At 31.1% G+C, this 27885-nt stretch overlaps 2 protein-coding genes across 7 annotated transcripts in view; one reads left to right on the top strand and one right to left on the bottom strand.

The window, feature by feature from the left end:
* The window catches only part of LOC107363019 (kin of IRRE-like protein 3), a 91242-nt gene extending 85285 nt beyond the window's left edge, over positions 1-5957 (bottom strand). For 2 of the 5 annotated variants that reach the window (XM_089269962.1, XM_089269960.1), the window contains exons 1-3: positions 5818-5957; positions 5432-5573; positions 4964-5303 (exon numbers count right to left, since the gene is read on the bottom strand). In XM_089269962.1, coding sequence (XP_089126088.1) covers positions 4964-5303; positions 5432-5573; positions 5818-5825 — 490 coding nt within the window. In that variant the 5' untranslated portion in view covers positions 5826-5957. The other 3 variants (XM_089269964.1, XM_089269961.1, XM_089269963.1) reach the window with 3 other exon arrangements.
* Positions 5958-6008: 51 nt separating this feature from the next.
* Positions 6009-26927, top strand: LOC107363025 (rap guanine nucleotide exchange factor 4-like). Of its 2 annotated transcripts, XM_015930190.3 has the most exons (9): positions 6009-6141; positions 6688-6770; positions 15291-15731; positions 18691-19285; positions 21393-22502; positions 24950-25332; positions 25695-25873; positions 25943-26240; positions 26418-26768. In XM_015930190.3, exons 1-9 carry the CDS (start codon positions 6015-6017, stop codon positions 26649-26651), a joined length of 3450 nt encoding a protein of 1149 aa, XP_015785676.2. In that variant the 5' UTR covers positions 6009-6014; the 3' UTR covers positions 26652-26768. The 2 variants fall into 2 exon arrangements, with proteins under 2 accessions (XP_015785676.2, XP_089126085.1); XM_089269959.1 differs by lacking the exons at positions 6009-6141; positions 6688-6770 and adding an exon at positions 10248-10661 and having other exon boundaries at positions 26418-26927.
* The last annotated feature ends 958 nt before the right edge of the window (positions 26928-27885 follow it).

The following is a 27885-nucleotide window of genomic DNA, read 5'->3' as shown; positions in this document are numbered from 1 at the left end:
CAATATCATATCTACCTTATTTAGTTTCTTATTGACATGATAATAATGATGAAAAGGCGGAGAGAAAGTGGATAATAATCATTATGAGTTCTCGTTTAGAGAAGAAGAAACAAAAGTTGAATTGGAAAAGAAAAGCAAAAGTTTATATCAAATATAACAAACTCAACATGGAATCTTGCAATCTCTCAAATCTGTTATCATCCATTTATCCTATTGTCAACTCTCATCCTGAATTACAGATTTAAAGTTATTAGAACAGAAAAATATCCCATTAACGGTTTATTTCATTTCAGATGACAATCAGCCTGTAACTCGACATGAGTTGACATCGAGTATTTGGTTTATTGTCATTCAACTGATAAACTCGTTGATTGGTCAAACGGTCACTTTCATTACTCAAGAAGCTCTTAACAGTTGATTTGCAAATCATGAATCGAAAGACTTTACTCAAGAGATGAAACTTTTAAAAGTTGATTTCAGAAGAAGCATTCGATCGCTTTAGACACTAAACGGAGTTTCAACTCGATGCTCGACTCAAGACTAGATAAGAAATGTCAACAAGTTGAACTGATTGGAAGAAAAGTTGAAGAAAAAATTGACTCATGTAAGGGCATCATTAAAGAATCGATTGTTATCAGTTATTAAATTATCATTATGAGTCAATAAACGACATAATAAGATTACATTGGGGTTAACCTTAAATCATTGGAAACTTTTTCTTCTCCTTCCATGTCTAACACTCATCTATAGACATTACTCACAAAACTACTTTTATTGACCCAAAACTGTATCATTACAATTAGATTAAATACAGGAATACATGATATACATCATATGCTTTCAATTGGATATTATTAGGATAATTTTAATTTAATGGCAAATGGAGAAAGGAATGAAGCTATTGATCAGGAAAAGTTGAAACTGATGTAACCGTCAAGAAGAAGAGAATCGCATTTTGATTAATTTGAAATTAAATTCAAGGCAAAATGTGGCAAGAGATTACATTTACTGTATGTTAAATCACTTTTGTTGGATATTATCTCGCCATGAGTAAGCAACATTATATTAATAAAATAACACAAGGCGTAAGGGAAGAGAACAAGATAATCAGTAGCTTGTCAGCTTTTGGGGCTCATTACTTTTGAGGTTATTTTGTCTTCTCTTTCAGTGGAGAAGATGGAAGAAGAAGGAAGAAGATGCAGGGATGAAGCAAGTATCAAAATGAGATGAGAAGAGAAAAAGAATTCGGAATCAATGTCAATGGATTTAACTTAACAAGACTACATCACAATTATATCGTACATTTTACTGGGAGGTAAACTTGGATTAACAGGGAAGCAACAAAATTGTAATACCATTTTCCTTTTTCCCTCACTTTCATGCGGAATTTTTGTCAATGGAATCGAGAAAATGGTGAAATTCCATTTTCAAGAGCAATTTCTTTTACCTCTCTTTTCATCACTTTTATTGCGCCAAAAACAAATTGAAATTATTTCATCAAAATAAGCGTAACTAATAAACTGATAAAATTGGTTTGCTGTTCAAAGTGTGTTAACATTCACACAATAACAAATGTTGTTTATGGTTTAGATCGTCATTAGATGCTTTTTTGTCCTCAAATGAGTTTACCATATAATTTACTGGATAAATTGATATCGATCTATTAATAAAAGTAAATGATGATTCAAAGGGAAATAAGTTAATTAGCAACTTTTACAGGTAAAAAGTTAAATGAAAAAGACATTTTTCATCCTCGATTTATCGATCAGTCACTTTAAGCCATCTTCAAGTAATTAGCTAAAAGTCACTAAAATACGTGAAATGTCACCATCCAGGAACATGGAGTTTAAACAATCCAAATCAAAACAAATTTAAATTACTTTGCAAAGCTAAATCGATAAGTGTAATCAAAATATCGAACATTTCACGAAAAATAAACTGAGAATTTGTATTTTCGATGTTTCTTGGAAAACTTGGTTCAAAGAATTTAGATTTGATTTCGAAGTCAAAATATAAGGTTGACATTTAAAAGGATTTCAATATTCACTTTCGAGGTGAAAATGAGATCAATATTATTCCATGACCAATTGATATGAGAAGATTGAAAAGTAGACTCAATTGTCCGTCAACATTGAACTAAAATCGAAAAAATTGACTCGAAATTTTCTATCTTTGATCATTTAAATTGGTGAATCTACTGAACTTTGAAATGGTGAACATTGAAAGGTAATAATCGATGAAATACTTGGCCGTTTCATGTGAAAATAATAATCGGTAAAAATGATTATCGAGTAAAAAGAGTTTTGTTTATCCAATTTTGTGTTGGTTATTATTGTGACAAATAATGAATAGTTTTTGGTTCAAGAGTTCACACATGGACAGCATTAATGAAATAGATTATTGATCAAATTGTAATAATAATAGTAATAAGTAAAGAGAGATTTGGGAATTAATACAAAACTATATTTACAGTTACTATCAATGCTAATGGTGGAAACATTATTTCGCATTATTGTGTGATTATAAATATTGTAATAAGGTAATACAATATAAAGTAAAGAAGATGAAAAGCAATGGGAAAAGAAGGTGAAAATCTGTAAATTACAGTAAAGGTGTTGGAATTGAAAGAGTAAAGGTTATACTGGCAAGATTAACCAACAGGAGATAGTCAGGATTCCCTGCTGTTCACATGATGAGAAGAGTTTCTAATTATAATGAAGAGCAAAAAGGATGATGGCGATACTTTGATTAACATTTACTTTTAGTGTGTGAATAGCATTGAGATGATGATTAAATGAACATAAACTTTCTTATCTGTCTGTCTGTTCATGAAAATGGATAAAACGGAAATCCTAAACTTAACTTTATTCAGTATTACTGTAAGTGAAATCAATGATATATATTCAGTGAAAATACACTTTCACTTGTCAACAACTCTTGACATATTAAAAGACAAACCAATCTCTCGATTTAGTCCCATGTTCAACTGAATGGACTTGAATTGGGCTAAATTTAGCTTCATTTACTCTTTACATTGAAAAGTTTTCAGCTTTAAATAAGTAAAGTTTATTAGGGAAAAGCAATAATCATAATCAAAGTAATCATTGTAATGATAATAATCATAAACAACTTATCTGCTTCTGTCAAGTTCAACATTGTAACCAAAAACAATAAGTTTCATGACAACGGGAGCTTGCTATTCATGAGACTGTAAAGATTGACTCAAGTCCATCAAATTTACACGCTTTCAATGTTATTAAAAAAGCTTGGATTTACCCAGATTACCTTGCTAATAATATTATTGCTGTTATTACTTTTATGATTACAATTGCAATTATTGATTATCATTATCATTGCTATTAATATCAGTGAGTATCCAACTCCACCCAATTTCCCTCGTTTTTTGGCCTTTTCTTGTTTCTCACCTATTCAATGTTTCCTATTTTATGGACAAAACAGTGAAAAGTAGGAAAATGTTTACTCAATGCTTTTACAACACGACAATGGTGATTGCTCTATGGCTTTCAGTTCATCTTGTGTTCCGTTTTTATCACAAACTTTCGATGATTCATTTGCCTTTCCATTGACCAAGGTCAATATAAGCATAAGGGTAAAGGTAAATGTTATTATTACAGTAAATATGCATTGATAATGGGTCGAGCAAAGAGTCGAGTAGACTAAAGCCCAAGAGGGTTAAAAGGGAGGCTAAAGGGTCATGGTTTAAAGCCACAGGAATGAGTATTGAGTTGCAGGGAACAACAATTAATGAATCAATGGGAGCAAGTGGGAGTTGATGGCAATTATTATCGATGGTTGTGGGTAGTTGAGGGGAGAGGAGAGCGAAAGAGCCAAGAGAAAGAGACTGACCAAATGAAGGGACAAATGGATAAAGGATGGTATTGAATATGAGTTAAATGAGATTGAATGATACTCGAGGGAAATGTTTTTGGAGTGTCTTTTGTCCTCTTACACACTGAAAACCAAATGATTACCTGAATTAACTAAATTTGCTCATTTATTTGACTTATGACAGACCAGTCTGAAATGTCTCATATGTTTTCATCTACATTTTGTCTCTACATTACTTAAGTCCATTTTCACCCTTCTCAATGGACTTTCATTTAAAGATGAAAACCATTTGCTTAAATCAACTGTCTATTCAAACTTTATTTTCAAATAAATTTTTCCATCAAATGGAAAGAATAAATATTTAATCTGAAAAGTTCAATTAAAATACTAATTAAATGCAATTCACTCTTTATTGCTCTTCCTTAGTCTTGATTGAGTCAACATAGATGTTGACCTGAACTTGCAAGGAATAACTTTTCTCAATTATTTGTCGCAATTTAAAGACTCATCATAATTAGGAAAACTTCAGATTCATTTGCATGAAGTTGACAAAAGTCAGATTTGGTGCAAAAAGGTTGATCATTTACTTGATCGGTTGACATTGAATCACGATATTAGTGAATGTAAAGTTATTGCTTTTGTCAGGTAACAGCCATTGAGTGAATATTAAATGACAATTTTGATTGCATGTTATCGTAATCATTAAACAAATATGAGACATCAAAGGATAAAGGACAAAGGCGATCAAATCTTGGGTCAAGTTTAGATCAAAATAATGTTGATTGCAATGTCTAGAGTCCAGCAAACTTGAATACAATCGATTTTTTTGTCTCATCAAGTTTTTCCAATCAGTAAAAGTTGCTAATTAAACTTTGAGAAAAGTTATTGTTAATGAGTTGTTGATGATTCATTTAAAATGAAAGCTTTTGCCAACTAAAGTGTTGACTTTAATTAAAAATAGTTTATGCAACAGTTGATGTAACAATCTATCAAAACGCTGTGAGTAAACATGAAAGTGTCAGTTGTGTGATTAACAGAAACAGTATCAGGTTGACGTTAATTTTCACAGTATTTTAATCACTAAAAGTGGAACAATTTATAATTGGAAACATACCTAAGATTTTAAGATAGACGACAAAATTTCTTGTCCTTTCTTTTTTAAAGTCCACTCGGCATCGATACTCTCCTGCATCATCCTCTTGAAGTTGTTCAAGGGAAAAAGTTGCTGGCTTTCGGTCAATGTTCATATAAGACCGTGAACTGAGGATTTCACTGGATGCATGGCGAGCTTGATCAAGTTTGCCTTTACGAGCATCCAAACTATAAATTGGTGTTGTCGACTCATCTTTGTACCACAAAATGAGGGAAACGGCGTCGTCCAAAGTTGGCGGTGTTATGTTACAGGGTAAGGAAACTTTACCACCTGCAACTCCAATCACATTTTCAATGAATAGCTTATCATCATGTGAAGAGAAGGTTGCGGTCGATGAAGTAAATTCAAACAATATGATTATCACAAACACTGTTACATGAACATACTTTAGATCCATGGTTAGACACATTTCACTTAACCTAAACTTACTTGACTAAAATTACTTGTTAGCCAACAACCGAAGTAAAGAAACATTCCTTCTCCACTCACCAGGTGTCGTTTTCCATTCTCCACATACAATTGGTAGATGTGCTGCCTTCTATCGATCATTATTATAAGCGATAAACGAATCCTAAAAAAATGATAAATTGAATGTTGAATGGAATTGGATTCAAAATGAATTTCAATTTATGAATTTTATCGATTTGAAAATTAAAAGAAGAGAAATTTGAAAGAAATTCATTTTCCATTAGTTTCGATGATCGACATTTCGACCCAAGATGAACACAATAGATGGCGATAAGCACCTAATCGAGTTTTAAACTGACTGTAAATGTACTTTAGGTACAACATGCGCTGTCGATCATTAAACTTACTCAAACATCTACATTTTTCAGGTTACAGTTCATCATGAGAATCATGATATGCTAAGTTAATTTGTTGTAATAAACTTGAATGTTTCCCATTCGCCAGTTTCTCGGACCAAATACTCGACCCATCAAAATGTTGACCCAACTGTGTAAACCCTTGTGAATATTTACTGTTTCATGGACACTTTGTTCAACTGAAAACCATGGATGACGTTGACAACATTGTTGGTAAATTGAAATTAACTCGATTCTTCCAACGAATGCATCCATCTCTACTCCAACAGATATGTAAACATGCAATTGTTGAGCGACTTGATAAATCAGTTGTGGGTAAGTTGATTAAAATAAACTGTTGAGAGAAAAGTTGAAAAAGCAAATTAAAAATGAAACAATAAGAGTGACAATGCCAGTGAAACTTTCAATTGTTGACAAAGGTTGCTATTGAATTCATCAAACTTTAATGATGATTACAGTTATCATGATGATCATCATTTCTTTTCATCTTCTTAACGTTCAACAAATGATAAAACCTTATTAAATTAAGGCTTACATTAATAAGCCGATTAAAGGAAAGGAAAGTAATGATGAATGATATTAAAGTTATTGGATTGTTGATCAAGTCAACCCAATTTTAATTAAATTGTAATTCAACAACAATTTAACCAACCATATTTTTCTCATTACCTTTCATTGAATTTTGAGAAATGAAAAGAAATGCTTTTTTCATCCTTTTTCTGTTCTTTTCTCCATTTTTTGTCAAAATTTCACGATACTTTTGATTTTACCTTTTATTTTCATTCATCATCCAAATCGATCTCTATTGATCTTCTTCTTCATCTTTTCATTTTTTTTTGTTTTTCATTTGTTCGTCTTAAGTTTTCAGGCAAGGAGATAAAGCATTCAATTGGTATGCCGTTGTTACAGGATCTTTGGATGTTCAAGTCAATGCGAAAGCAAAGGTAATGTTGGAAATTTTCATTTTTAAAATTTCCTGAAATTCGAATCCACATTTTCCATTGCAATCTGTGTCAGATTCATGACACTTTATGTATTTCCATCTTGCAACATGATAACTTCAATCAGTTTCCATTCTTAAAATTCTTGGAGCAACAGGCAAGTTTGACAATATTTCAAAGTCTTTTTGTAAAATTTCACCTTTCCAAAAAATCGAATAACTAATAATAGAAAATGTCAGAATGGAGAATCAGGTTGACATGGAGTTCACAAGATCAATGATTCAAAGAGCAACAAAGTATCAAGTCAATTAATTTTTAAACGAACATTGGACTTGAAAGAATAGCAGGTCAAGTGAATAACATGGAAACAAAATACTCACAATGGATAAAGAAAAAGAAACAAATTCTCCAAGGTTACAGTTAATTTGTTCTTGTGGGTCAAACTACATGTGATTCAGAACATTTCATGAACATTTACAGGAATAAAATGCACATTTGAAACAAGAACATGATTTAAAATTTAAGAGATGAACACAAATTAGAGAAACAAAGTGAACCCAATAAGCACATTGAGCAAATGAACATTGAAAGAAACATTGAAATCTAAATGTTTCCAAACCTTTATCAGATCCTCAGGAGATTTAATTGTTTATTATTATGTTTAAATGAGATTACAGATTATAAAGTCTAATCCTTTAAGTCTGAAGGTCGAACACAATCCGTCTGTTGAACATGATATTTAGTCAATTTTGATAGGTTGAGTTGAAATGATTAGACTTATCTAATTGTGATTTAACTAACTTGGAAAACCAGTTTCAAGGAGAATCAAAAAATCGGTTGAGAAAAGAATTTGAAAGTTGGAATAAATGCGATAAGATTGTTGACATCACATTCTTATCGAACTCATTTAATATTCAGAATACCCATTATCTAGAAAATTAAAAAGGTGAACTTAATGGATGCAAGATATTCATGAATATGATGGCTGATTCGTCTTTGGATCTTGACTTGATTCTGTTCTAAATTCATTACTTGAGCTCATTAAACATGTTAACTGCTGTTGGAACTCAGTGCTTTATGAATAATTTTCAAGTTTCCCTTCTATTAATGATTGGTTCGACTGAATTTTAAATCTAGCCAATTTCATGGAAGAATAATATTAATACTGAATATCTCGAGTTGATTGCAGAAGAAATTTCGTTTTATCAGAACTAATAAGATGAAGTTCAATCAATTGATCAATCATTTCAACTCTTGTGATTCTTCGTTCTTGATGATTATTTTTTTCATATCAATATCATGGAATGATCTTCCAACTGTGTGATTCATGAATATCATTCAGGTGAATATTCATTCACAATTTAATAAGAAAATGGCTGTTAAGTGTAGCAAGCTTTTTGACTGTTGAGTGGAAAATAAATGAAAAGCAAACAAGTTCTAATGAATATACCCTGAAGCATATTCCAATGGCGCTTGACAATTGATTCATTCATCGCAATATATATTGAATGTTATCAGAATGGAAGAAAAGAAAAGAATAAAATGAATAGAATCGAACATGTTTCATCATTTCATTTAATTAATCATATTCATGTATTACTTGTATTTCAATGTAATTAATTTATTGATAAGCATTGTGAATCAAATTGCGATTTGTAAACCTTTCAAAGGCGATAATTCAAATAATGCCTCGAGTCTTTTTTTTGTATCTTTTTTAATGTCAAATTTTATTCCATGAAATGCTTTATCATTTTCATTAAATTTGTTTCCGGATTAACCTTTAAAATGCTTTTTCATTTCATGCTTTTGATCAATAATTTTCACGAACTCAGTTTAAATGGAGTTTTTAATTTTTTAATATTCCATATTTCATGATCAACTTATTTTTCTTCATTCATCTTTCATTTCGCCTTCGATTTCAGTTTCATTCAATTAATAATTTTCTCTTTTGGATAAATTTGAATAAATATTTGCTCAAACATTTTCATTAGTCATGAACTTCATTTCCAATGAATAGTTGAAACTTGAAAAGTTTGATGAATCAGGAAAAAGTGTTGAACCATTCAGAGTTATTCATTCTCGATTCATTTCTATTTCAAGAATTATCTTTACGAATATTTCATCGGGATGATTGTCTCTTGGTTCCAATATTAAAGGTAAAAGAAAGATTAATCAGAGTATTGGAACGATTGCAATGATTCTAAATAAAGATTTTCTAAAAACATATATTCACTCATGAAATTCAGGTTGTCATCATGTCGAAATGCCTGAATTGATCAGCCACTTGGGAGTCAAAAGTGAATCTGAATTTTCGTTCCTTTCTACAAAATCTTTTTGAGTGCGTTTCAGGGCTCACATTAATTGTTGAATGTTGCAGAACTTTTTTGAGAAGAAAAACATTTTCAATGATTTCCTCGAGTTAGTTTTAGCAACAAATATTTCCTACCCAAAAGTACGCAAATGTGATTCGATTCAGAAAACTTATAAACATAAAATTAAGCTTATTCTTGATGATAAATGATGAACTTTGATTCGACAATTATCTCAGTGATTAATCTGATTTGGTTTGAGGCACTTTATCTATTCATCGGCAAATGAGCTAAAGAATGAAATACTCTGGGAATTGTGGTTCAAATCCAGATGCTTCGAGTGAATGATATTGGACGGAAAACTTTTTATGCTTAAGTAAAATAAATGTGCATCGATCAAAGATCTTTAATCTTTTGCAGAATCACAAATAAGTCGATTTATGGTGCAGCAATGAACTCGAAAAAAGTCATTGATTGTTAACATGATGTTAATAAACGCAATTGTTGAAAATTGAATTTTAATTAGAAGAATATTTTTTCATAATTTTTATTTGGTTGAGCATCAAGTCACGTAATTAAATATAAAAGTGAAAAGCAATAACTCTTGAGATTTGAGAGCAAAAATTGAGGGCAACATTTGAATGATTCTTGAATGGATTGAACAATGTTTGTACAAGAGTTTCCATTAAATGATGATTAACTAGATTGAATAATGAGAGCAACAGCGTAGTTGAACAATTTGATTAAATTACACTTTACTATTTTCAATTGATTTGTTCAGTTATGTTCATTCGCTTTTAAACTCAACCTTTTCATGTTCAACATGGAGAGTTGTTGAGTTGGAGGAGCAAAAAAGTTCAACTTTTATTTTGGACAAATGACAATTTTAAAGAGAGAGAGAGAAAAAAAAGAAAGCCAATTATTTGTTCCAATTGTGTGTTCAGGTAATTGATACATTCAGGGAAAGACACGTGTAAAAAGTGATGGAGACGTAACAAGGTGACGATTAAATTCATCCCTAATCTGATTGATTATTTGAATGAGAATGAAAATCTGTCAATAAAAGGCAACAGCAGAAGGAAACTGAACAATCTGAATAAACCGCCTCTCATTCATCATCATTGGAATAAAGCTTGAAGAGAAAAATTCATTTTCTTTCCTCAGTCAATCCATAACTGAGCTTTAATCTACATTTTGACATTTGTTCATTTGCAACATTGACTTGAATCTGTTTTGTTGAATAAATTGTTTAACCATTTTCATCAATAAATGTCACAACTGGAAAGACATTAATAACCATTTTACATGAAACTCTGTGTGTATTATCTGGATTTAAAGTGACCATTAATCTTGATGTAATTCAGTTTGACTTGAATTTACTTGTTGAGTGTAATTAACGGAAAAGTCTCATGAAAAGTGTCTCCAACTGTCTCATCTGGTTACCTGAATGTGATTAATTTGTTGTTATGTTAACTTGATCATCAGCCACACAAAAGGTTTAATCAAATGTTGACTAAATCATATAATTATGCTTCACCGAAGGAAAGTGTATTGGGTCAACAGTAAAAGGAAAAGTAAACGAAAGGTTTGAATAACATTTTTATCTGTTCTGTTTCATTTCATGATAAATCCCTTTTCCAATATTATTGGATGTCCAACTACATAAGTACATAAAACCTCTTCAATTGTTCTTAACCTTTCCTTATCCTTTCATTCACTTTAATAAACATCTTTCCAGGTAAACTTTCATCTTCTCAATTTCTCCATCAATTGTCCTTCTTCAATCAGTTTGCAAATTACAGATGAAATAAAATGTTCATTTAATGATCGCTCATCAAGTCGCCGAGTTACAGTTGAAAGGGAAATAAAAAAATCGAAGTTGATGTTGATTGGAAACATTGGAAATGGTCTTGATAAGATTAACAAGTTTAGTAAACAGGAAATTCATGATTCCTCTGATAATTCAATCACAACTACAATCAACTTCGCTTTCATGATCGACAATTTGAATCTTGTTCGGTTCATGTTCACTGAGCCTAGCTTTTCATTTTGACTCATCATTATGCTTTAATCTGTGATAACTTGTGACTTGATCTGATTATTCAATATTATCATGTTTACCAACCCATATCTTCATGGTTCTTTGAGTAATTCAGAGAAGAGAAGAAGAAAAAAGTAAATCGATAAATGAAATTGACCAGGTTAACCTTTTCTCAACTTGAATTAATCAGATGGGAAACATTATTCTCGGTGTAAGTCACAGTCAAGATTGAATATCTTGAAACAGGAAACTGTGAAAGTAAACAGAATCTTCAAGGTGTGTTCACGCTAAAAATGAATCTTGAGAAAACGCTTTAAAGCATTTATTCATTTTCAGTCTTCAAATGAGATCAAGGTTACCTTTTCGTTTTCCATTGTTTTTCAGTTTGAATGTTTGATTATTCAGCTTTATTCTTGTTGCTTTTCACTTATTTATTGTGATTACCTTTTCCTTTTTTTACCTTTTCTGTTTATTCAACAGTTTTTTCATCTTCCAAAGTTTACTTTAATTGTCATTATGATTTAACGTTTTCTGTAGTTACAGATGATTTGACATGTAACTCTATTGTTTCATGTTTAACCAGATTTCCATCATCATCAGGGTTAACATTATCTCTTCACAAAACATTTGTTGTTGCTTCAAATTCAATTATCAGCTATTAATTCGTTCGTTTCCTTTTAACGGCCACTTCAACTCGATATTCAGCGAAATTATCTCAACTAAAAGGCAAATCACTGAGTTGATTGACTTTTCGGTTAATCATCAGGTTATTCATTTGATGGATTCATCATTAGCTTGTTATGGTTTGGCTGAAAAAACTTTGTTCAACTGTTCAGTTGATGGTTTCATCGTAGATACTAAATGCCATTTTGTCCATCAATTATTGAACAGAATGAGTTGAAAATATTTCTACTCACAAAAAATTGCTACGTTATGATAACTTGGATAACTCATTTTTTCATTTATAAGTTATCATCTGTCTGACTGTCAATCTGTCATGCAATGAATTCCGGTCATTTTTCTCAATGGTCTTCAGTCAAAATTCTGTATTGATTTGGGATAACAAGAAATTAAAGTTCTATCAATTGGGATCAATAACAACCAAACTCTCGAAATTTTCTGAAGAATGAACAGAGCTGAATCATTGACAAATGTTGGTCACTGAAGTTGATTTAATCTCAAGATTCTTTCAACAAAAAGTCGAATCAAATCTCAAATGAAGAAAATTGAACTTTTTACTGATTTTCTAATTTTGCAAACTTTTCTACAAAAAATCGAAAAGCGTTATATTGGTCTTTGAGAAGGTCCAACGAAATCTCTATATCGATTCATCAATTCTTGTAGCTTCATTGAGTTCTTCTTATAACAGAAATCACGAAAAATTCGCAGAATTTGATTTGAGTTTGTTTTCCATGAACGATACTTGTTGATGTTACAATGCTGTCAAGTTATTAATGACAGAATCTTGTGATTGTGTGCAACATGAATTTAATTATCAACTTAAATGAAAATAAATTGAGTGAATGTTCAAAATATTAACTCATCGTTTATTGAAGCAACTGAAGATGAATTGACAAGTTGCTCTTCAGTTTGTGATTAGGGATTTGACATTGAACTTTTTCTTCTCTTGCTCATGTAAATTTCATGAGTTTACCGAAAATTTCATCTCTTTTGTTGTTTTTGCTGAGAAATTGTTTCTTTTTTCATTAGATCTTTCCATTTATCAACTCATAACATGATAACTACTCTGAACATTTAATTAACTTTCAATTTAACTTTTCACTCTCCTCTGTGATGGATCAAAGTTGAAGTCAACAAATAACTTTTTCATTTGTCGACTTTGAATAACTTATTCCATTCCTTTTGACAATTCTTGATCCATTTCAATTCAGTTTATTGATTGTCTCATTGTTTTCATTGTGTAATCACATGAATTAAGCTAAACTTGATCAAATTGATTGCGAATCAATTTTGAATCGAAGAGAAAGCGAAGAGAAACTCAATTGTTCCAATTTGCTAATCGATAAAATGACTTTTACTAGCACCAAACGAATAATAATTCTTGGAATTATCAATTAAACAGTTTTTTCTCATGTTTGTAGAATTGTTAATAAAGCTAATTGAGAATTCTGAGAAGAATTGAATTAGAAAATAAGAAAACAAAATGGCTTCTTGGCTTTTCTTAAAGCCTTTTCTTGTTCAACCCTAATTTGCAATTCAAATGTTGAATTTGCTGACATGAATGAAAACAAATTAAATTCAATCAGCTTGAGCTTTTCGCTGGAAATCATTGAATGTCTCGAAATGATGACGAAGATGTTCTGTCAATTCTTATTTTTGATACTTTTATACTTTACTCAACTAAGCATTTCAGTTGCATGCTTCAAAAAGCATATTGATAAAAGTAAAGTTGAGTTAGTTTCGACTCTCAATGCTTTCAAATAATATAATATGAATATTGTATTACTATGATATGAAAAAAGAAGTTGCTTCTGAAACGAGAAAAGGTAATTCAGTAATAATCAAATGAACTTCATGTTGGCCTCAACCTGCAAGAAAATAGATTCAACCAAGTTTCTGAACATTTCCAAGTGTAACCAAACTTGTTTCCTAATTTATAAGATCAGTTTGATTGAATCCATCCACCAGCCAACATTGAAAGGTTAAATTGAAAAACCAATTTCTATTTTTCATTCAATTCGCAAATCGATTGAAACGCTAAAAGCATTGGATAATAAGATATAAAATGCCTTTGATCAAGTTATCTTGAGAGTTGTTCAGTTTATTAAGTTTTGCACAATTAAGCTACTAATGAATGTATAAATGCTATTTTGTAGTATTCAAAATCCTCCAATTTAAGTTAGTTTTTAATTTGAGCAATAAAACCTTTAATTGCTTCCAAACATCCAACTTTGCAATTTGCATTTATTAGCATTTGTGGCTTATTTGTACTCTTGAGTTGATTTGAGATCGTTACCGCAAGTATTTGTTGCCATTAAAATAGTTCAGTGTTGCTAACGAAATAATTGAATTTGGGTTAACATGAACCATTCCAAGAAAGTGTTAGTGTTTCAGCTCTAAGGTTAATTCTTGATTAAACCGATTCAGACTCAACTTTTCTGCTTTGAATGAATAGCGTAAAAGCATTTTTCCCTTGTGACGTTGGGATCATTTTTATTTCGCTGTTAGTGCTAGGAATTTTCAAGTTGGTCTTCATCTCGAAATGCAATTCGACACAGACGGTGGAAGCTTTGTTTGTGGAATTGGCTGGTGTTGTTGTGCATGAAACGGAATGATGCATTTTTTTTTACTTTGAATATTTTCCTTATTTTCAATGTTAAGGTAAACTGATTGAATCTATTTTTGGCTTTAGTTTAATAATAAACCAAAGACTGTTTACTTATTTGGTTTTGTTGTTTGAGTTTGCTTTTTACTTTAATAATGGTTTATAGTTGAGAGAAAGTTTTCATCGTTCAATGGCATAACTCATTGAATGGTTCTTGAAAACTGTGTGTTTAGATCTGAACATTTCTATGAAAATGTGTTAAGTTTATGAAAAGATAAATGATGAAATGCACTTTAAATGCGAAACAAGATCACACTAAAGGTCATAATGCATAAGCTTTTCCACTATTAGTCAACCTAAAGTAACATTCAGATTAATCATGGCAGAAATCTTGTTCCAAGAAGAGTTTTCTGAAAGGCAATATCATGTTCAAGTAAAATCAATGTAAGGTTAAGGCAAATTGACGTTTATTAACTGAAAGATTACCAAATTTAAAGTCCATTCAAGATTATTCAAATTGATTTTCAACCAATTTCTCAAAACTAAATTGAATAAAACGAAAAAGTTGAACTCTTTACCAGAACAGCTAAACTCAGAACTTCAGATAAAAGCATTCTACTGATCACATTATTGCTTAAAGATGCAAAAAATGACTGTTAATGGACAACTTGTATCGACTTATTGATTTTATTGAATCAATTTTCATGTTCATTAGCTGAAACAGTTAATGAATTTAGCTTTTAATTTCTCGCTTTCTTTGTTTCACCTCATTCCCTTAATTATCTCACTTGCTTCAAGGAAAATTGTTTTCGAATCATGGAAATATTCCATCAACATGATTAATGAAATTTCGATGCTAATTAAGAAATGTTTCATCTTTGTATCAGGAGGTCGTTACTCTTTGCACTCTTGGGGTTGGAACTGCTTTTGGTGAATCAGTGTTAACAGGTAAACCTCACTCGGTTTCCATCATAACCAATGAACCTTGTACTCTTCTTCGAGTGCGAAAAGATGAATTCCAAGAGATATGGGATCAAAATTCACATCTAATGACTGACATTGTTACACCTTTGGTGGGTTTGCGTTGTCTGAAGAGAGCCTCATTCAATAAATCGCTGAGCATTCGTGAAGAATCAAAGGCAAACGGAATCACTTCAACTAATGATAATTGCAACTCAACTAACCAAAGCTCTGAAAGCAACAACAACAGCAACAACAGCAGCAAAAACAGCAGCAATAACAACTGTAACATCATCACAACCAAAAACTCAACTAAAAGTAACAATTCTCTTGATAGTTTGTCTTATCGATTCAAGTCCATCCAACGGGTAAGTGTTACTCTTTTGCCAAACTCATTCAATCATCATTATCATCGCTCTTCATCTTGTTCATCCTTTTTTTTATCTATCATTCTTCATCATTCCCTTTTATCATTCCCTGTTAAGTGTCCATGGAAACATGTACTTGTTCAGGTAAAGGTAGCTTGAAAAGAGATAAAAAAATAGATGAGATAAGTAATAATAGTTGTAGTTACTCATGTAATAATATCATGATTCTTACAATTCTTATTTCGCCATTTTCTTATCTTCTTATTCCATCTTCATCAGCAGCTATTCTGGTTACTGTTTTTTTCTTCATCATAATGCTGTGTGTTTAGCATTCTTACAATTTTCTAACCTCTATTTTACCTGCACCTGACAATCTGGTTACTTTTACTTTTCCTTTCATCTAATTTAACCTCATTTTGTCTTCATCTTCACCTTATTTTACCTCATGAAGTTAAATTTTTCTTGATTAAATATCCATCAGGAGAACAATGAACATTAGGATTTCCATGAGCAAAAAAGTCGTTTATAAAAATATAATGAGGGAATCATGAAATTCATTAAACTTTACTCTCATTTACAATAGCAACTTGTTGAATAGAAACACAATAAGGGAAAATCAATCCCAGCTGTTGAACCAAAACGCTTATCAAAATAAATATTTGACAGAAAACTGCAGTTTCTGTATCGATAATAATCTTGAAAAGTTTATTCTCAACCTGAAATGCAAAATTAGAAACTCGAGACTTTGATGAAAATTGATTGAATGATAACTCTAAGAAGAAATCAATTTTTCATTTTCCTGATTCTGGAAACAAAAATCCATTTTAGACTGGGAGTGAATTTTTATTAATTCTGTTAACAAGTCAACTTACAGTCGATTCAATCTTTTCATGATTAATGAGATTTAGTAATGTTAATGCTTATTATTTCATTATCATAGTTAATGACTATAATATGAAACACGAATCAGACTTATCATGAAGTTTATGCGTTTAACCCAATATTGAAGCTCTAAATGAAGGTTCATCAATTACGATGCAAGATTTGAATATATTGACTAACGTCGACATTGTTTACTTTACCATGGATCATAATTTTCTTGATCTTTCTTTATTCAATTTCCATCTTTATACGCTCACTTTGAACAGGTAACTTTTTCCATTGATTTCCCTCGAGAAAATGATCTTAAGCTAAATAACATGAAAAAATGTCACTTGTTAACTTTTTATTATCGTTATTTTTGCCTTGTTTGCTATTCTCGTCTTGTCTTCATCTTCTTCCCTCTTTACCTGGTTACTGCAAAATAAGCTTAAATGTTCTGCTTATCCAGTTTCTGGTAGTAATGAAGCTAATCATTTGAGCAATGAAATTGTTCATAAACTTATAAGTATTTTACTTTATTCACATTAACAGTCAATAATTGTGTTCATTAACTGAATAAGTTGAGAGTAAAACTGAAGAGACTTTCAGAGCTTTAATAAAGGTCAACAGCAATTAAATTGTTTCCGTTTTTCATCATTTAATTCAATTCCAACTGAAAAGAGGATATTCAAATTGTTCAGCATTTCGTTCACAATTTTCCCTTTTTTGTAGTTCAGATTCAGAACGATTTGAAAAGACTTTTAAAAGTAAATCTTTTTGCTTCAATGAACTACTGAATCAACAATGCCAAGTAAACAGAAGTTTCCATCAAGATTCAGCAAAATTAGATTTATCATTTTGATTTTTTCGTTTCAATGCGAAAGACTAACAATTCCATCCAAAATCATGTTAATCAAGTGCATTGTTCTGGATTAATTGAGCTTCAAATCTAATGCTTTTCCGTCTTTACTCAAAACAGTAGAACCAAAGATCACAAGTCGAGTTAATTGCGACGAAATATTTGTTTTATTTAAATGTTGTTCAAGTTATTTCCTTAAGAAATGTTTGTTTAGATCTTCGAGTTTACTCTTCGAAATCGTCCCTTTGAGATTGATTCATCTAATTATTGATGAATGCAAAATGATACTTTTGATGATCGTTTCCTTAAGGAAATGATATTCATAATTAAATAACTGCAATTTAGCCCAAGGAATGATTCCAATGAGAATGAACATAATTCTTGTTTATTGTCTGTAATAATATTAGGGGTTTAACTTGTTCAGTTACAATTATCTGATTATGAATCTTCTTGTCTTATTCATTTTTGCTTCTTCTTCTTCAGTCTTTTATTTAATTACAACCATTGAACAGTTATTAATTCGATGAGATTTATTGAAAGTAGAACAATTCCCTTCCATTTCTGTCTGAATTTCATGATTTAAACATCAAACTTTAATTCTTTTCGTCATTTTCTTTGATAAATAGTATTTGTAATGATATTTCCATTCAAATTATTCTCATAAAGAAAGCAATTATTCAGTGAATAACAATAATAATGGATTGAAGAGGAAACCTTATTTCTTTTGTCGTATTAATAATTCTTTATAATGTGATAAAAAGATGATTGCTTTTGTTATTCCCTCAGTTCCTTTACAGTCGAGTTGAACAGTTTTTTTCTGTTACTTTGTATTCATGAGAACGATGAAAGGTGATTTCAATTGTTGATCGAGAAATAATATCAACAACCGAACTGAATTGCTTCAGTTGCAACACAATCAATAATCAATTGAGTAAAACTTCATCGATATTAATTGCTTAAGATCAAGAAGTATCTAAGGATTAGCAAGTTGACTAAGAGAATGAGCAAGAGAATGCAATACATTTATTGACAAAACTTCAATTGATACTCGAATAAATCGGTCAAATCGAAATCCATTCTAAAGCACTTTTGCATTTAAACTCCATTCATCCAATGTTGCAAAGAAAGTCGACATTCGAAACACACAACTATTGCAAACTAATGCTGTTTTGCATTCATATTCATTCGTATTCGTATTTATCTAATAGACTCATTCTTGATTGGAATCTTTATTTGCAGGATCAATCCGTCGAACTGCTTCAGATTGGGCGCATATTGCGAGCCTTGATCATTGCCCATGATCCTTCTATGATTCGAGATCGTAAATACAATGTTGGCCTTGTTTATCGCAATTGCCTGGTTGGTTCAGAGTTGGTTGATTGGCTTATATCTGCTTCTAGTGTTACACCTAAACGGATTCATTCTCGATCTCAAGCAGCAGCAATGTTGCAAGTTTTATTGGAAGAAAATGTTCTTACTTCACCGACGGGTGATTCACAGTTTTGGGACAAATACTTGTTCTATCGATTTATCTTTGACGGAGAAGACGAATCATTGCGTTCAGAAGATTTACCAAGTTTACCCAGTTTTGAGGGTAAACGAAGAACCGAAAGTGCCCTTGTCCATTGTTTAACGACCCTCCATTCACTTGCACCCGAAGCGAACTTCAGACTCATCTTGTGCAAAAGTCCAAAAGAACGAAGTGCAGAAGAAGTGGATCTAGTTTATGAAGAGTTGATGCACATCAAGGCGCTATCACATTTGGGAAATTCAGTGCGCAAAGAACTCGCTTCGGTTATTGCTTTTGAAAAACATCCAAGGAAAGGAACTGTTTGTGAGTATTTCAATCTCAAACTAATTTAAATTAATTTCATTGTTCATCCTTTCACTGGCAAAGCATCAAGTAACAGAATGAAATATCGAGATTAAATGTCAGCTGAAAAGCTTTTCTGAATAAATGAATTTATATCGATTTTTCCATTTTCATCTGTTCCTTCGTCATTTTTATATTTCATAAAATCTTCTAATTCAATGAATGGCAAAAAATAGCAAACAAATTCAGTTTGAAGTGAATGAGAAAATAGTTTTATCTTGAATAATGTAAAGAAGAAGAATTGTTTCATTTGATTTTTAATGTAATTCAAGCAACTACAAGAGCCATTTATCATGATTACCTGTTGTTGTTACCACTATTTGGTTCCATATAAAGTTTTGAATTTAAATTCTTTTACTTTTTGTTTCTCTTCATTTTGTTGAAACTTTAAAGAATAATGTAAAAGATAAAATGATATCCATCCAGACTAACATCATAACAATGTCATGTAATATTACAGTTATAAATCAACCATGAACCTTCGATTTCAACTCAATGAAAGTTTCATTGAAATGACATGAAGAAGCAGATACAAAAATAGCAAACAAAAAACATTGAAAAGGAATCATAAAGAATTATAAAATCAGCCATTAAAACGACAATTAAAAGAATACAAATAGAACATTTCATTTTATTCTCTCCATGAAATCTAATTATCTCAAGAATCTAAACGAATGTTGCTGGCAAATCTGACCAACAGAACTTTTAAAGTCATTCGGATGCTATTTGTATCAATCAACTAAAGCTTAAGCATTGATTTCATTTCGATTTTTACAAGAGTTCCTTTAATTCATCACTTTAACAGGGAATCAGTTAGATAAGATTGAGCTTTTCAGTTTCAAGATTTATTCAGTTTCGAATGCTCGGAATCTTCCTTAATGAGCAACTTTAAACTTGGAGTTGAATTTCGTTGGAGTTACAAACAATTAATTTGCATTTGGAGTTTAATTTCAGCCAAATTGACATTCAGTCTAATCCCATTAATGAACATTAATTTTTTTCTCGGTGTTAACCATGTCTGCATATTTTCCCATGTTGCGATATAATCTTCTGGTTTGTCAGTCAAAAATTAGCTTTGCTTTTGTTTCATCACTTGAAATGTCAAATTAGTAAATTTCAATTTGCATCAACCATTTGCAAAGTAAAGCTAATTATTGCTCTTGAAAGATTTATTTATTAGTTCAATTTAGCAATTAATCTTGTTTAACAATTGAAGCAAAGAAAACACCTGAAAATGAACTGAATATTATTTTTATTCACAGGGAAATGTTTAAAACCTTTTTACTCTTTACTCTACTTTTTCATTTTATATCTGATCCAACCTTTCAACATGTTATACCTTCTGGAAAAACAGGAAAGAAGCAATTGCAACGTAAACCTTAACCTGAAAGTCAATTCAATTTTAAATAAAAGTTCTCCTTCAATTCCCATGATGTACTATTCCTTATCTTGAACATTGCCTTTACGCTATTCAGTATAATTCCGCACTTGTTCATCTCTTCAATATTTTTGTTACGTTATATAAGAAGAGCAGGAAAAGAAAATGATGAGAAAAAATTTTTCCCCATCAATTGTTCGCTTGTCATTTTCATATACTTTGATAACTTGTGTTTCCTTTTCATTGTTGAGAGAACTGAGAAGTTCTGAAGAACCAAGAAAAATGTGAAATTCTTTTATTTCAATCACTTTCGATCTCCGGAAAGAAGAGAAAAAGATTCTAATTGAGTGATTAAAAAAACAGTTAATCAATGAAGCAAACATTTGAAGCTTATTAAACTGAAAGGATCGAACAAAAAATACGAAAAAAACGAATGAAAATATTTTCAAATCTTATTATAACTCAAGTGTTATCTAACCAAATAATGAAGAAGAAAAGTTCAGTGAAATGATAAAGCAAACAAATAATCTTACCTTGAAGATATAAATATAATAGCTATTCTGAGCATTTGCCGAGAAATAAGTTTAAATCTTGCTGTTTCCAGCTTTCCACCTTTTCTGTCAACCTTTTCACTTTCTCATGATTCCTTTTGTTGATCAATTGCTTCCAATTTATCTCGTTTAATTGCAGTGTTTAATCAAGGTGATCCAGGTAAAAGTTGGTACATCATATTGAAAGGAACTGTTAATGTTGTCATTGTTGGTAAAGGAGTTGTTTGTACTCTTTGTGAAGGCGATGATTTTGGCAAATTGGCTTTGGTCAATGATGCTCCTCGAGCAGCGACAATAATTACCAATGAAGACAATTGCCATTTCTTGAGGGTTGACAAGGATAACTTTAATCGCATCTTGAGGGATGTCGAGGCCAACACTGTTCATTTGAAGGAGCATGGACGTGATGTGTTATTGCTACGTAAAATGGTTCCCAAGGTAATTCCATCATCGACTTCATCAACAATCAATGGGTCCAGTCATCACTATCCACCGACTTCTCAACCTGTAACAGCGGGTTCACCTCAACCAACAGTCAACCCACAAGTTGAACAGCAAAAGGTTACCTCGAAATATTCATCTTCGTGTTCACATTATAAGTACATGGTTTTGGCTGGAACTCCTGAGAAAATGTTGGAACATCTTTTGGAGACCAGAATAGATGTTACTTCACCTCCTGAAATTGCTTGTGCTTTACCCAGTTCTGTTCAACTTCGAGGAGGTGGACCATTGGAATTGATTTATTCAGTGGACACTTTTCTTGAAGATTTCGTGTTAACTCACATCGTCTTCTTAAAAACTGATGCACTTTGTGTTTACCTGTTGAAACACTATAAAATTGATTTACTTAATACTCGACAAGAAAAGGAGTTTATTATTGGCAATAAGAAACGAGTGATTCGTTTCGTTAAGATTTGGTTCAATCTCATTTCTGAAGTTCTTCATCGAGATTCTTATGTGACTACTTTTGTTGATAAACTTTATAACTTGGTCAAGTCAGATCTAATCAAATATGAAGGTTTCCTTGAAGATGAATTGGCTCTTTTAGAGTCTATTTGTAAGGACAGGAAACGATTCGAAGATGATCTCGTTCTACGTGGAACTCAGAAGTGGAAGAATGATCTTCCTGGACCTATTCGTCGATTGTCGACCAACGGCTTAACTGATAATTTAATTGCATTCACCAACATTCCTGATGATTGGCTCTTGATCAATCTTCGCTTCAATTCAATTCAACCCAAAGATGAAAGTAAGCAAAAAGTTCTATCATATTATCGTTCTAACTAAACAAAGTTAAACTAAATTAATTCATGTTTAAATCAGATTCGAATTCGTTATTCGTGTTCTAAAATCTTCTAAAGATATTTTCTCAAATTCTAATTCTCATTGCTCAATAACTTATTCTCATAAATTGTAGTACAAATGATGATCGAGAATTGCTTTGATTATATTTCATTTTGAATGCAAATTCTGATGAACGAATGTAACTTTTTGAACCTCAATCTGATTACATGATTATAATAGAACAGCGATTGCAGATATTGAAATATTGATAATTTGAGAAGCTCAGAAGAGATTATTCATTTTGAAAGGTCTGCTTATTATGGAATCGACTTTTGCAAAAGAAACATTTTCAAAAGAAATACAGAAATGTAGTTGAACAAATTTCATGGCATATTTATAATGATATTAATAATGAAAATGGCTGATGACGTCTGTTTAAAAGTTGATTCAAAGCGAATCAAAAAGAGACAGTTTTCACTCATTTTGACTGAAACTGTGACAAAACTAAACTCAATTAAAATTGAAAATTGTTCCTCACTTTTCTCTTTTCGATTCTAAATCAATTTGAACAGTTGACGAAACAAAAGTAAATTTGCTTCCCAGTCGAGTTCAATCATTAATAAGTTTATTCTGTTTCCTCTTGTAATCAAATTACTGTTTAAGATTAACATGCAAATGACTATTATGAGTTAGTTAACTTGTAATCTGGAGCAAACATTAAATATTGAATTGTAAATATTGAATAGATTACCATGAAAGGGCACAAACAATATTGAACATCATGTTTAAATATATTAACTTAATAACATTAATAATGAATGATCATGAAAATGTTTTTCTCTTGGAGTAATCTTCTTATTATTCAGTATTTTCATAATTCAACTAATAAATAAAATTTTCACATGCTTTTTGTTTCCATCAAATGCTTTTCTTGATTACTCTAACATTATTTAATGATCAATAAAAGAGCAAAAATTGTTTCAAATTTAGCACTCCAAGTCTATCTCAATGCAAACTGATTTATTCTTCATTCATGTTGACCATTTCTTGACCGAAATATGCAGCTCAGTCAGAACTCGATTCATTTACTAATCTTCGTGTTCAACAGAACGGTTACTTTGCACTAGAATAACTTTAACTCCTGAAATCGAGTTAGTCGATCGAATTGATTTGGTGATGAGAAACTCAATTTTGCATTTCGATGTGATACAATCCAAATCAAGGAATGTGCACAGTTGATGCATTTAGTTCAAAATTTTAAAACTGTTGATCCATTTACTCGTAATATGAGTCTAATGAAGCAACTTTTTGTCAGTCGAAATCGATTTGTTTTGGATATTTTGCTTGGTCTAAAAGTTTCATTAACTCAATAGGTAACAAAGTTGGAAAAGATTTAATTGAAGTTTATGAAGAGGAAAACAAGGGAAACTTTGGTAAATTGTGTTACTTTGTATGCTCTGAAACTCCAAGCTGCATTGATATAAATGAATGTTGTGACCAGTAACTTTGAGTAACGATTGCTTGATGCTTTTTATTGCTGCTACTTGTTCAAAAGGTTGTACTATTTACTAACAAAGTTTAACACTAAAAGTGTATTTTGTGGATAAAGGTCGAGTTTGTGCATTTATTGAAACAAAATGATAAATTTGGACTTATGCTCATCGTACAATTCCTTGTTACTTTAATCTACTTCACGACTGATAAGGTAAATGGATGATATTTTTACAGGAACTAGCAACACTTTAGAATCTATTGAAACCCATAAAATATTCAATGAGTAGATATTTATGCGATAATACTCGATTCCACCATAACTTATTTAATGGTTTTTGTGACATAAATCTACTTTCGATTTCAGTTATCGCCCGTATTCATTCGACTCATAATTTTGATCTTTTGTCAAATAATTTAGGTCAATATGCTTTGTATCAATATGAGTATCTCGGGATCTTCATGTGATTGAATACTAGTGGGTTTGCTGACAATTGAACCAACTTGCATAGAATGAACTTTTCAGGGAATTTGTTTGTTGAAAACATTTAGTCTTTTCTTCAGTCAAATCTCAACTTTTGTTCAGGTCAAGCATTCAGTTGACGGAATATAATTCAAATTTATGCGTCTTTCAGTGAATTTTGTTTAATAGCAATGTTAATAATAATAACAGGTTAAATCCTTGAATGTTAAACATGAAAAAAGGTTATTATTCTGTTATGAATATTTCATGTAAAGTATATTATTAATATTATAATATTTATTGATGTTATGAATATCATTATTTACTTGTTCATTCACCTATTGTTGTGTTACCTGGTTTAGTTGATTCTTAATCAATAAATCTCGTTCCATTCATAGAAATGATACATTTGCAAGTTTAACGGATTATTTTGTTTCTTTTGTACTCTTCTTATTCAGTCATTTCTCGCATTTATTGTGCCGATCATACTTATACAACTCTAAAGATGACAATCGACTCAACTGCTGGTGCCATTAAAATTGCTGCAGCCGATAAGCTGGGATTGAACAAGGAAGAAGGTGAATTGATTCTAGCTGAAGTTAAATCGACTGGAGAAAGAGTTCTGTTCGACAATCAAGATGTTTCCATACAAACTGGTTTAAGTGTTAATGGACGAATATTTGTTTCCTTGATTGACCACATCGATGCATTGACGCCTTTGCCCGAACAAGAAGGACCCAAAATTGAATCATTTTCATCTGCATTGGAAGACATCTCATCTCAAGATATTGCTTACTATTTAACTTACTATTCTTGGTTACTTTTTCAGAACGTTCATGAGGTGAGCTTTGTTATAAATCTGTTCGGATCAACTGCTTCACTTCCCTCAACTTCGTTCATTAATCACTTTCGATGATCTTGTTCATTAATCAAGCTCATTTTGAGAAATGTTTTCCTAATCGTTTCAAGTGTTTTCTGAATCTGTCTTTCGATTGACTTAAAAGATGATCTGAAACAAGTCACAAAGATAGAAGTTGAGTAAATCTGAACCTTTATGAAATGTTGCATAACGCGGATTCGTTTTGCATGATATCTTCAGTTCTTGTGTATAAACAAATAGTCACGCAGAGCTATTCATTGACTTGCAGTTTGATCCAAACAGTTTTATCATTCAGTTTATGTTCAATCTTTTTTCTTCTTCAGTATGAGTTTATTTATCATGTTTTTGGGCGAGTCAAATTTGGACACATCACGGCAAATCTGGATCTATTTTTACGCTTATTCAATGAAATACAATATTGGGTTGTCACCGAGATCGTCTTAACAACGAGTCTATCTAAAAGAGTGCAAATATTACGAAAATTCATTAAAGTTGCTGGATTGTGAGTATCGCTTGATTAACCTCTTGTTTCGTTTTTCATTCAACTTTAACTTTATTTTTCTGTTTTCAGATGCAAGGAACATCAGAATCTGAGCATATTTTTCGCAATAACAATGGGTTTAAGTAACATTGCAGTTTCTCGATTAACCCAAACATGGGAACGATTACCGAACAAACTGAAGCGAACCTTTTCTCAATACGAATCATTGATCGATCCCTCGCGAAATCATCGTAAATATCGAGTCTATTTATCGAAACTGGAAGCACCGATAATACCATTTACTCCTTTAATACTCAAAGACATGACATTTTCTCATGAAGGGAACAAAACTTATCTAGAAAATAATTTAATAAACTTTGAAAAAATGGTAAGAATTGAAAGTATAATAAATTGTTATTTAATTGTTTTTATCATCACGTTGGCATTTCATCTCATTCATAATGAATGATTTAATCACCGAAATCCATCTTTTGCTTGATTTCATTGTTCGTGTTAAGTATTAATGATCGACCAATTTAATAATTTCAATTGTTTCTCAATTTAGGTGATGTTATCTCAATCTTTACGAACTTTCAGATTCTGTCGAAGTAAACCAATGAAATTGGATTCACTGATCAATGGATCATCCAATTCTAATTATTCCAACAGAGGAATCATTCCATCGACTCGTAAAGCTGCTCTAATCAAGATTGACCAGTACATTAAAGATCTTAAAGTTATCGACAATCAACGCCTTTTACTTCATCTTTCGCACAGTTTGGAACATCGAAGGATCTGATTATTTGCTTGTTATGGAAGGAATGATTATGGAAGCAAATTCACAATATTTACATGCAATCCAACTATTAAATCGTTTATATCAAACACTTTATTGTAATTAAGTGTCGAAGATGAATGTCTATTGCAAATCATTATTTTGTGAACAATTTATGCTTCAATGTTATATCGATAAATGTGTTTACTGACTTTTTGTATAAAATTATACAATTTTTTATATTGTAATTGTTGATTCAATGCATTTATTATCAAATCAAATATCAAACTGACAATCAAACATAAATATTTAATCATTTTTACTCCAATATTTTTTATCAAATTGAGATGTTAATGGTTATGCAATAAACTTATTTATTATCTAATTAACTCTTGAAGTTATTGTCTCTATTGATCATGTTCAATAATCATCAATAATCATAATTAACAATTGAGTGCAAAATATTCAATCTCTTTAATAAAATAAATTGTAACAGTTTTCGTAAAATGCCAGGCTTTTGCCAATCTTTCAGTTAAAGCTTTCGTCTCAGATAATCACGAATCTTTTCATTGATCACTCCCAAAAAGGATCTTTGGTGAAGTGTTTCAATCATTCCATGGTACCATCAGTCCAACAATTGTAAGTTTATTTCGCATTTTGAATGTTACCATGAACTGGGAATGGATAACGAGCAAAGGCCTTCCATCTGTTATTCAACATTTAAACTACAGTAAAACCTTCATTTTATTATGTTATGTTGAGTAAAAAAAGAAAGCAAGAGATGGCGCAGCAAAATTGGGATCTAGACTTGTTTACATCAGAAAACCAGAATTTTTCCAAATGCTGAGAAATATTGTTTAGTTTGGCTAAACAATCTTGTTGATCATCATCATCATATGAACTTATTAATTGTTCTCTCCGAGACTCAAACGAGACATTGTCATCAATTAAAAAATTCACCTGTTTTTGAGTATATTGATCATTATCAATAGGTTGCGCTCAAATATTAAATAACTGAGGATTTACTGTAAATCATCAATAAATCATAAATCAATGACGATAGAAGAATTTGATAAAAAAGTAGAAATAAAACTAAGATTCGAAGTATCCACTTCACTTAATTTTGTGGGGAATCGCGGAAGTTGGCTGTTTTATTGCCTTAAATTGACATTCATTTTTCTTCTCTCCTTTACAGTTTTGTTTTCTTTCTCTATGAAAACTCTCGTTTTTCCCAACCTCTTTAATTTCAAACAATCAT

The sequence above is a fragment of the Tetranychus urticae genome, unplaced genomic scaffold (genome assembly GCF_039701765.1).
Source record: "Tetranychus urticae isolate SD_2017Ah unplaced genomic scaffold, NJAU_TeUrti_SD_1.0 Scaffold_4, whole genome shotgun sequence".
In the NCBI taxonomy this organism is placed as follows: domain Eukaryota; kingdom Metazoa; phylum Arthropoda; class Arachnida; order Trombidiformes; family Tetranychidae; genus Tetranychus; species Tetranychus urticae.
This window is presented reverse-complemented; position numbering and strand designations above follow the sequence as displayed.

What these genes read in the sequence shown, in the direction of transcription:
- LOC107363025 (XM_015930190.3), top strand. Translation starts at nt 6,015, where the DNA reads ATGGATGACGTTGACAACATTGTTGGTAAATTGAAATTAACTCGATTC. An exon ending in AATTCAACCCAAAGATGAAA is followed by an intron (nt 22,503 to 24,949) that starts GTAAGCAAAAAG and finishes CTTCTTATTCAG; the next exon opens with TCATTTCTCGCATTTATTGT. An exon ending in TAATAAACTTTGAAAAAATG is followed by an intron (nt 26,241 to 26,417) that starts GTAAGAATTGAA and finishes TTCTCAATTTAG; the next exon opens with GTGATGTTATCTCAATCTTT.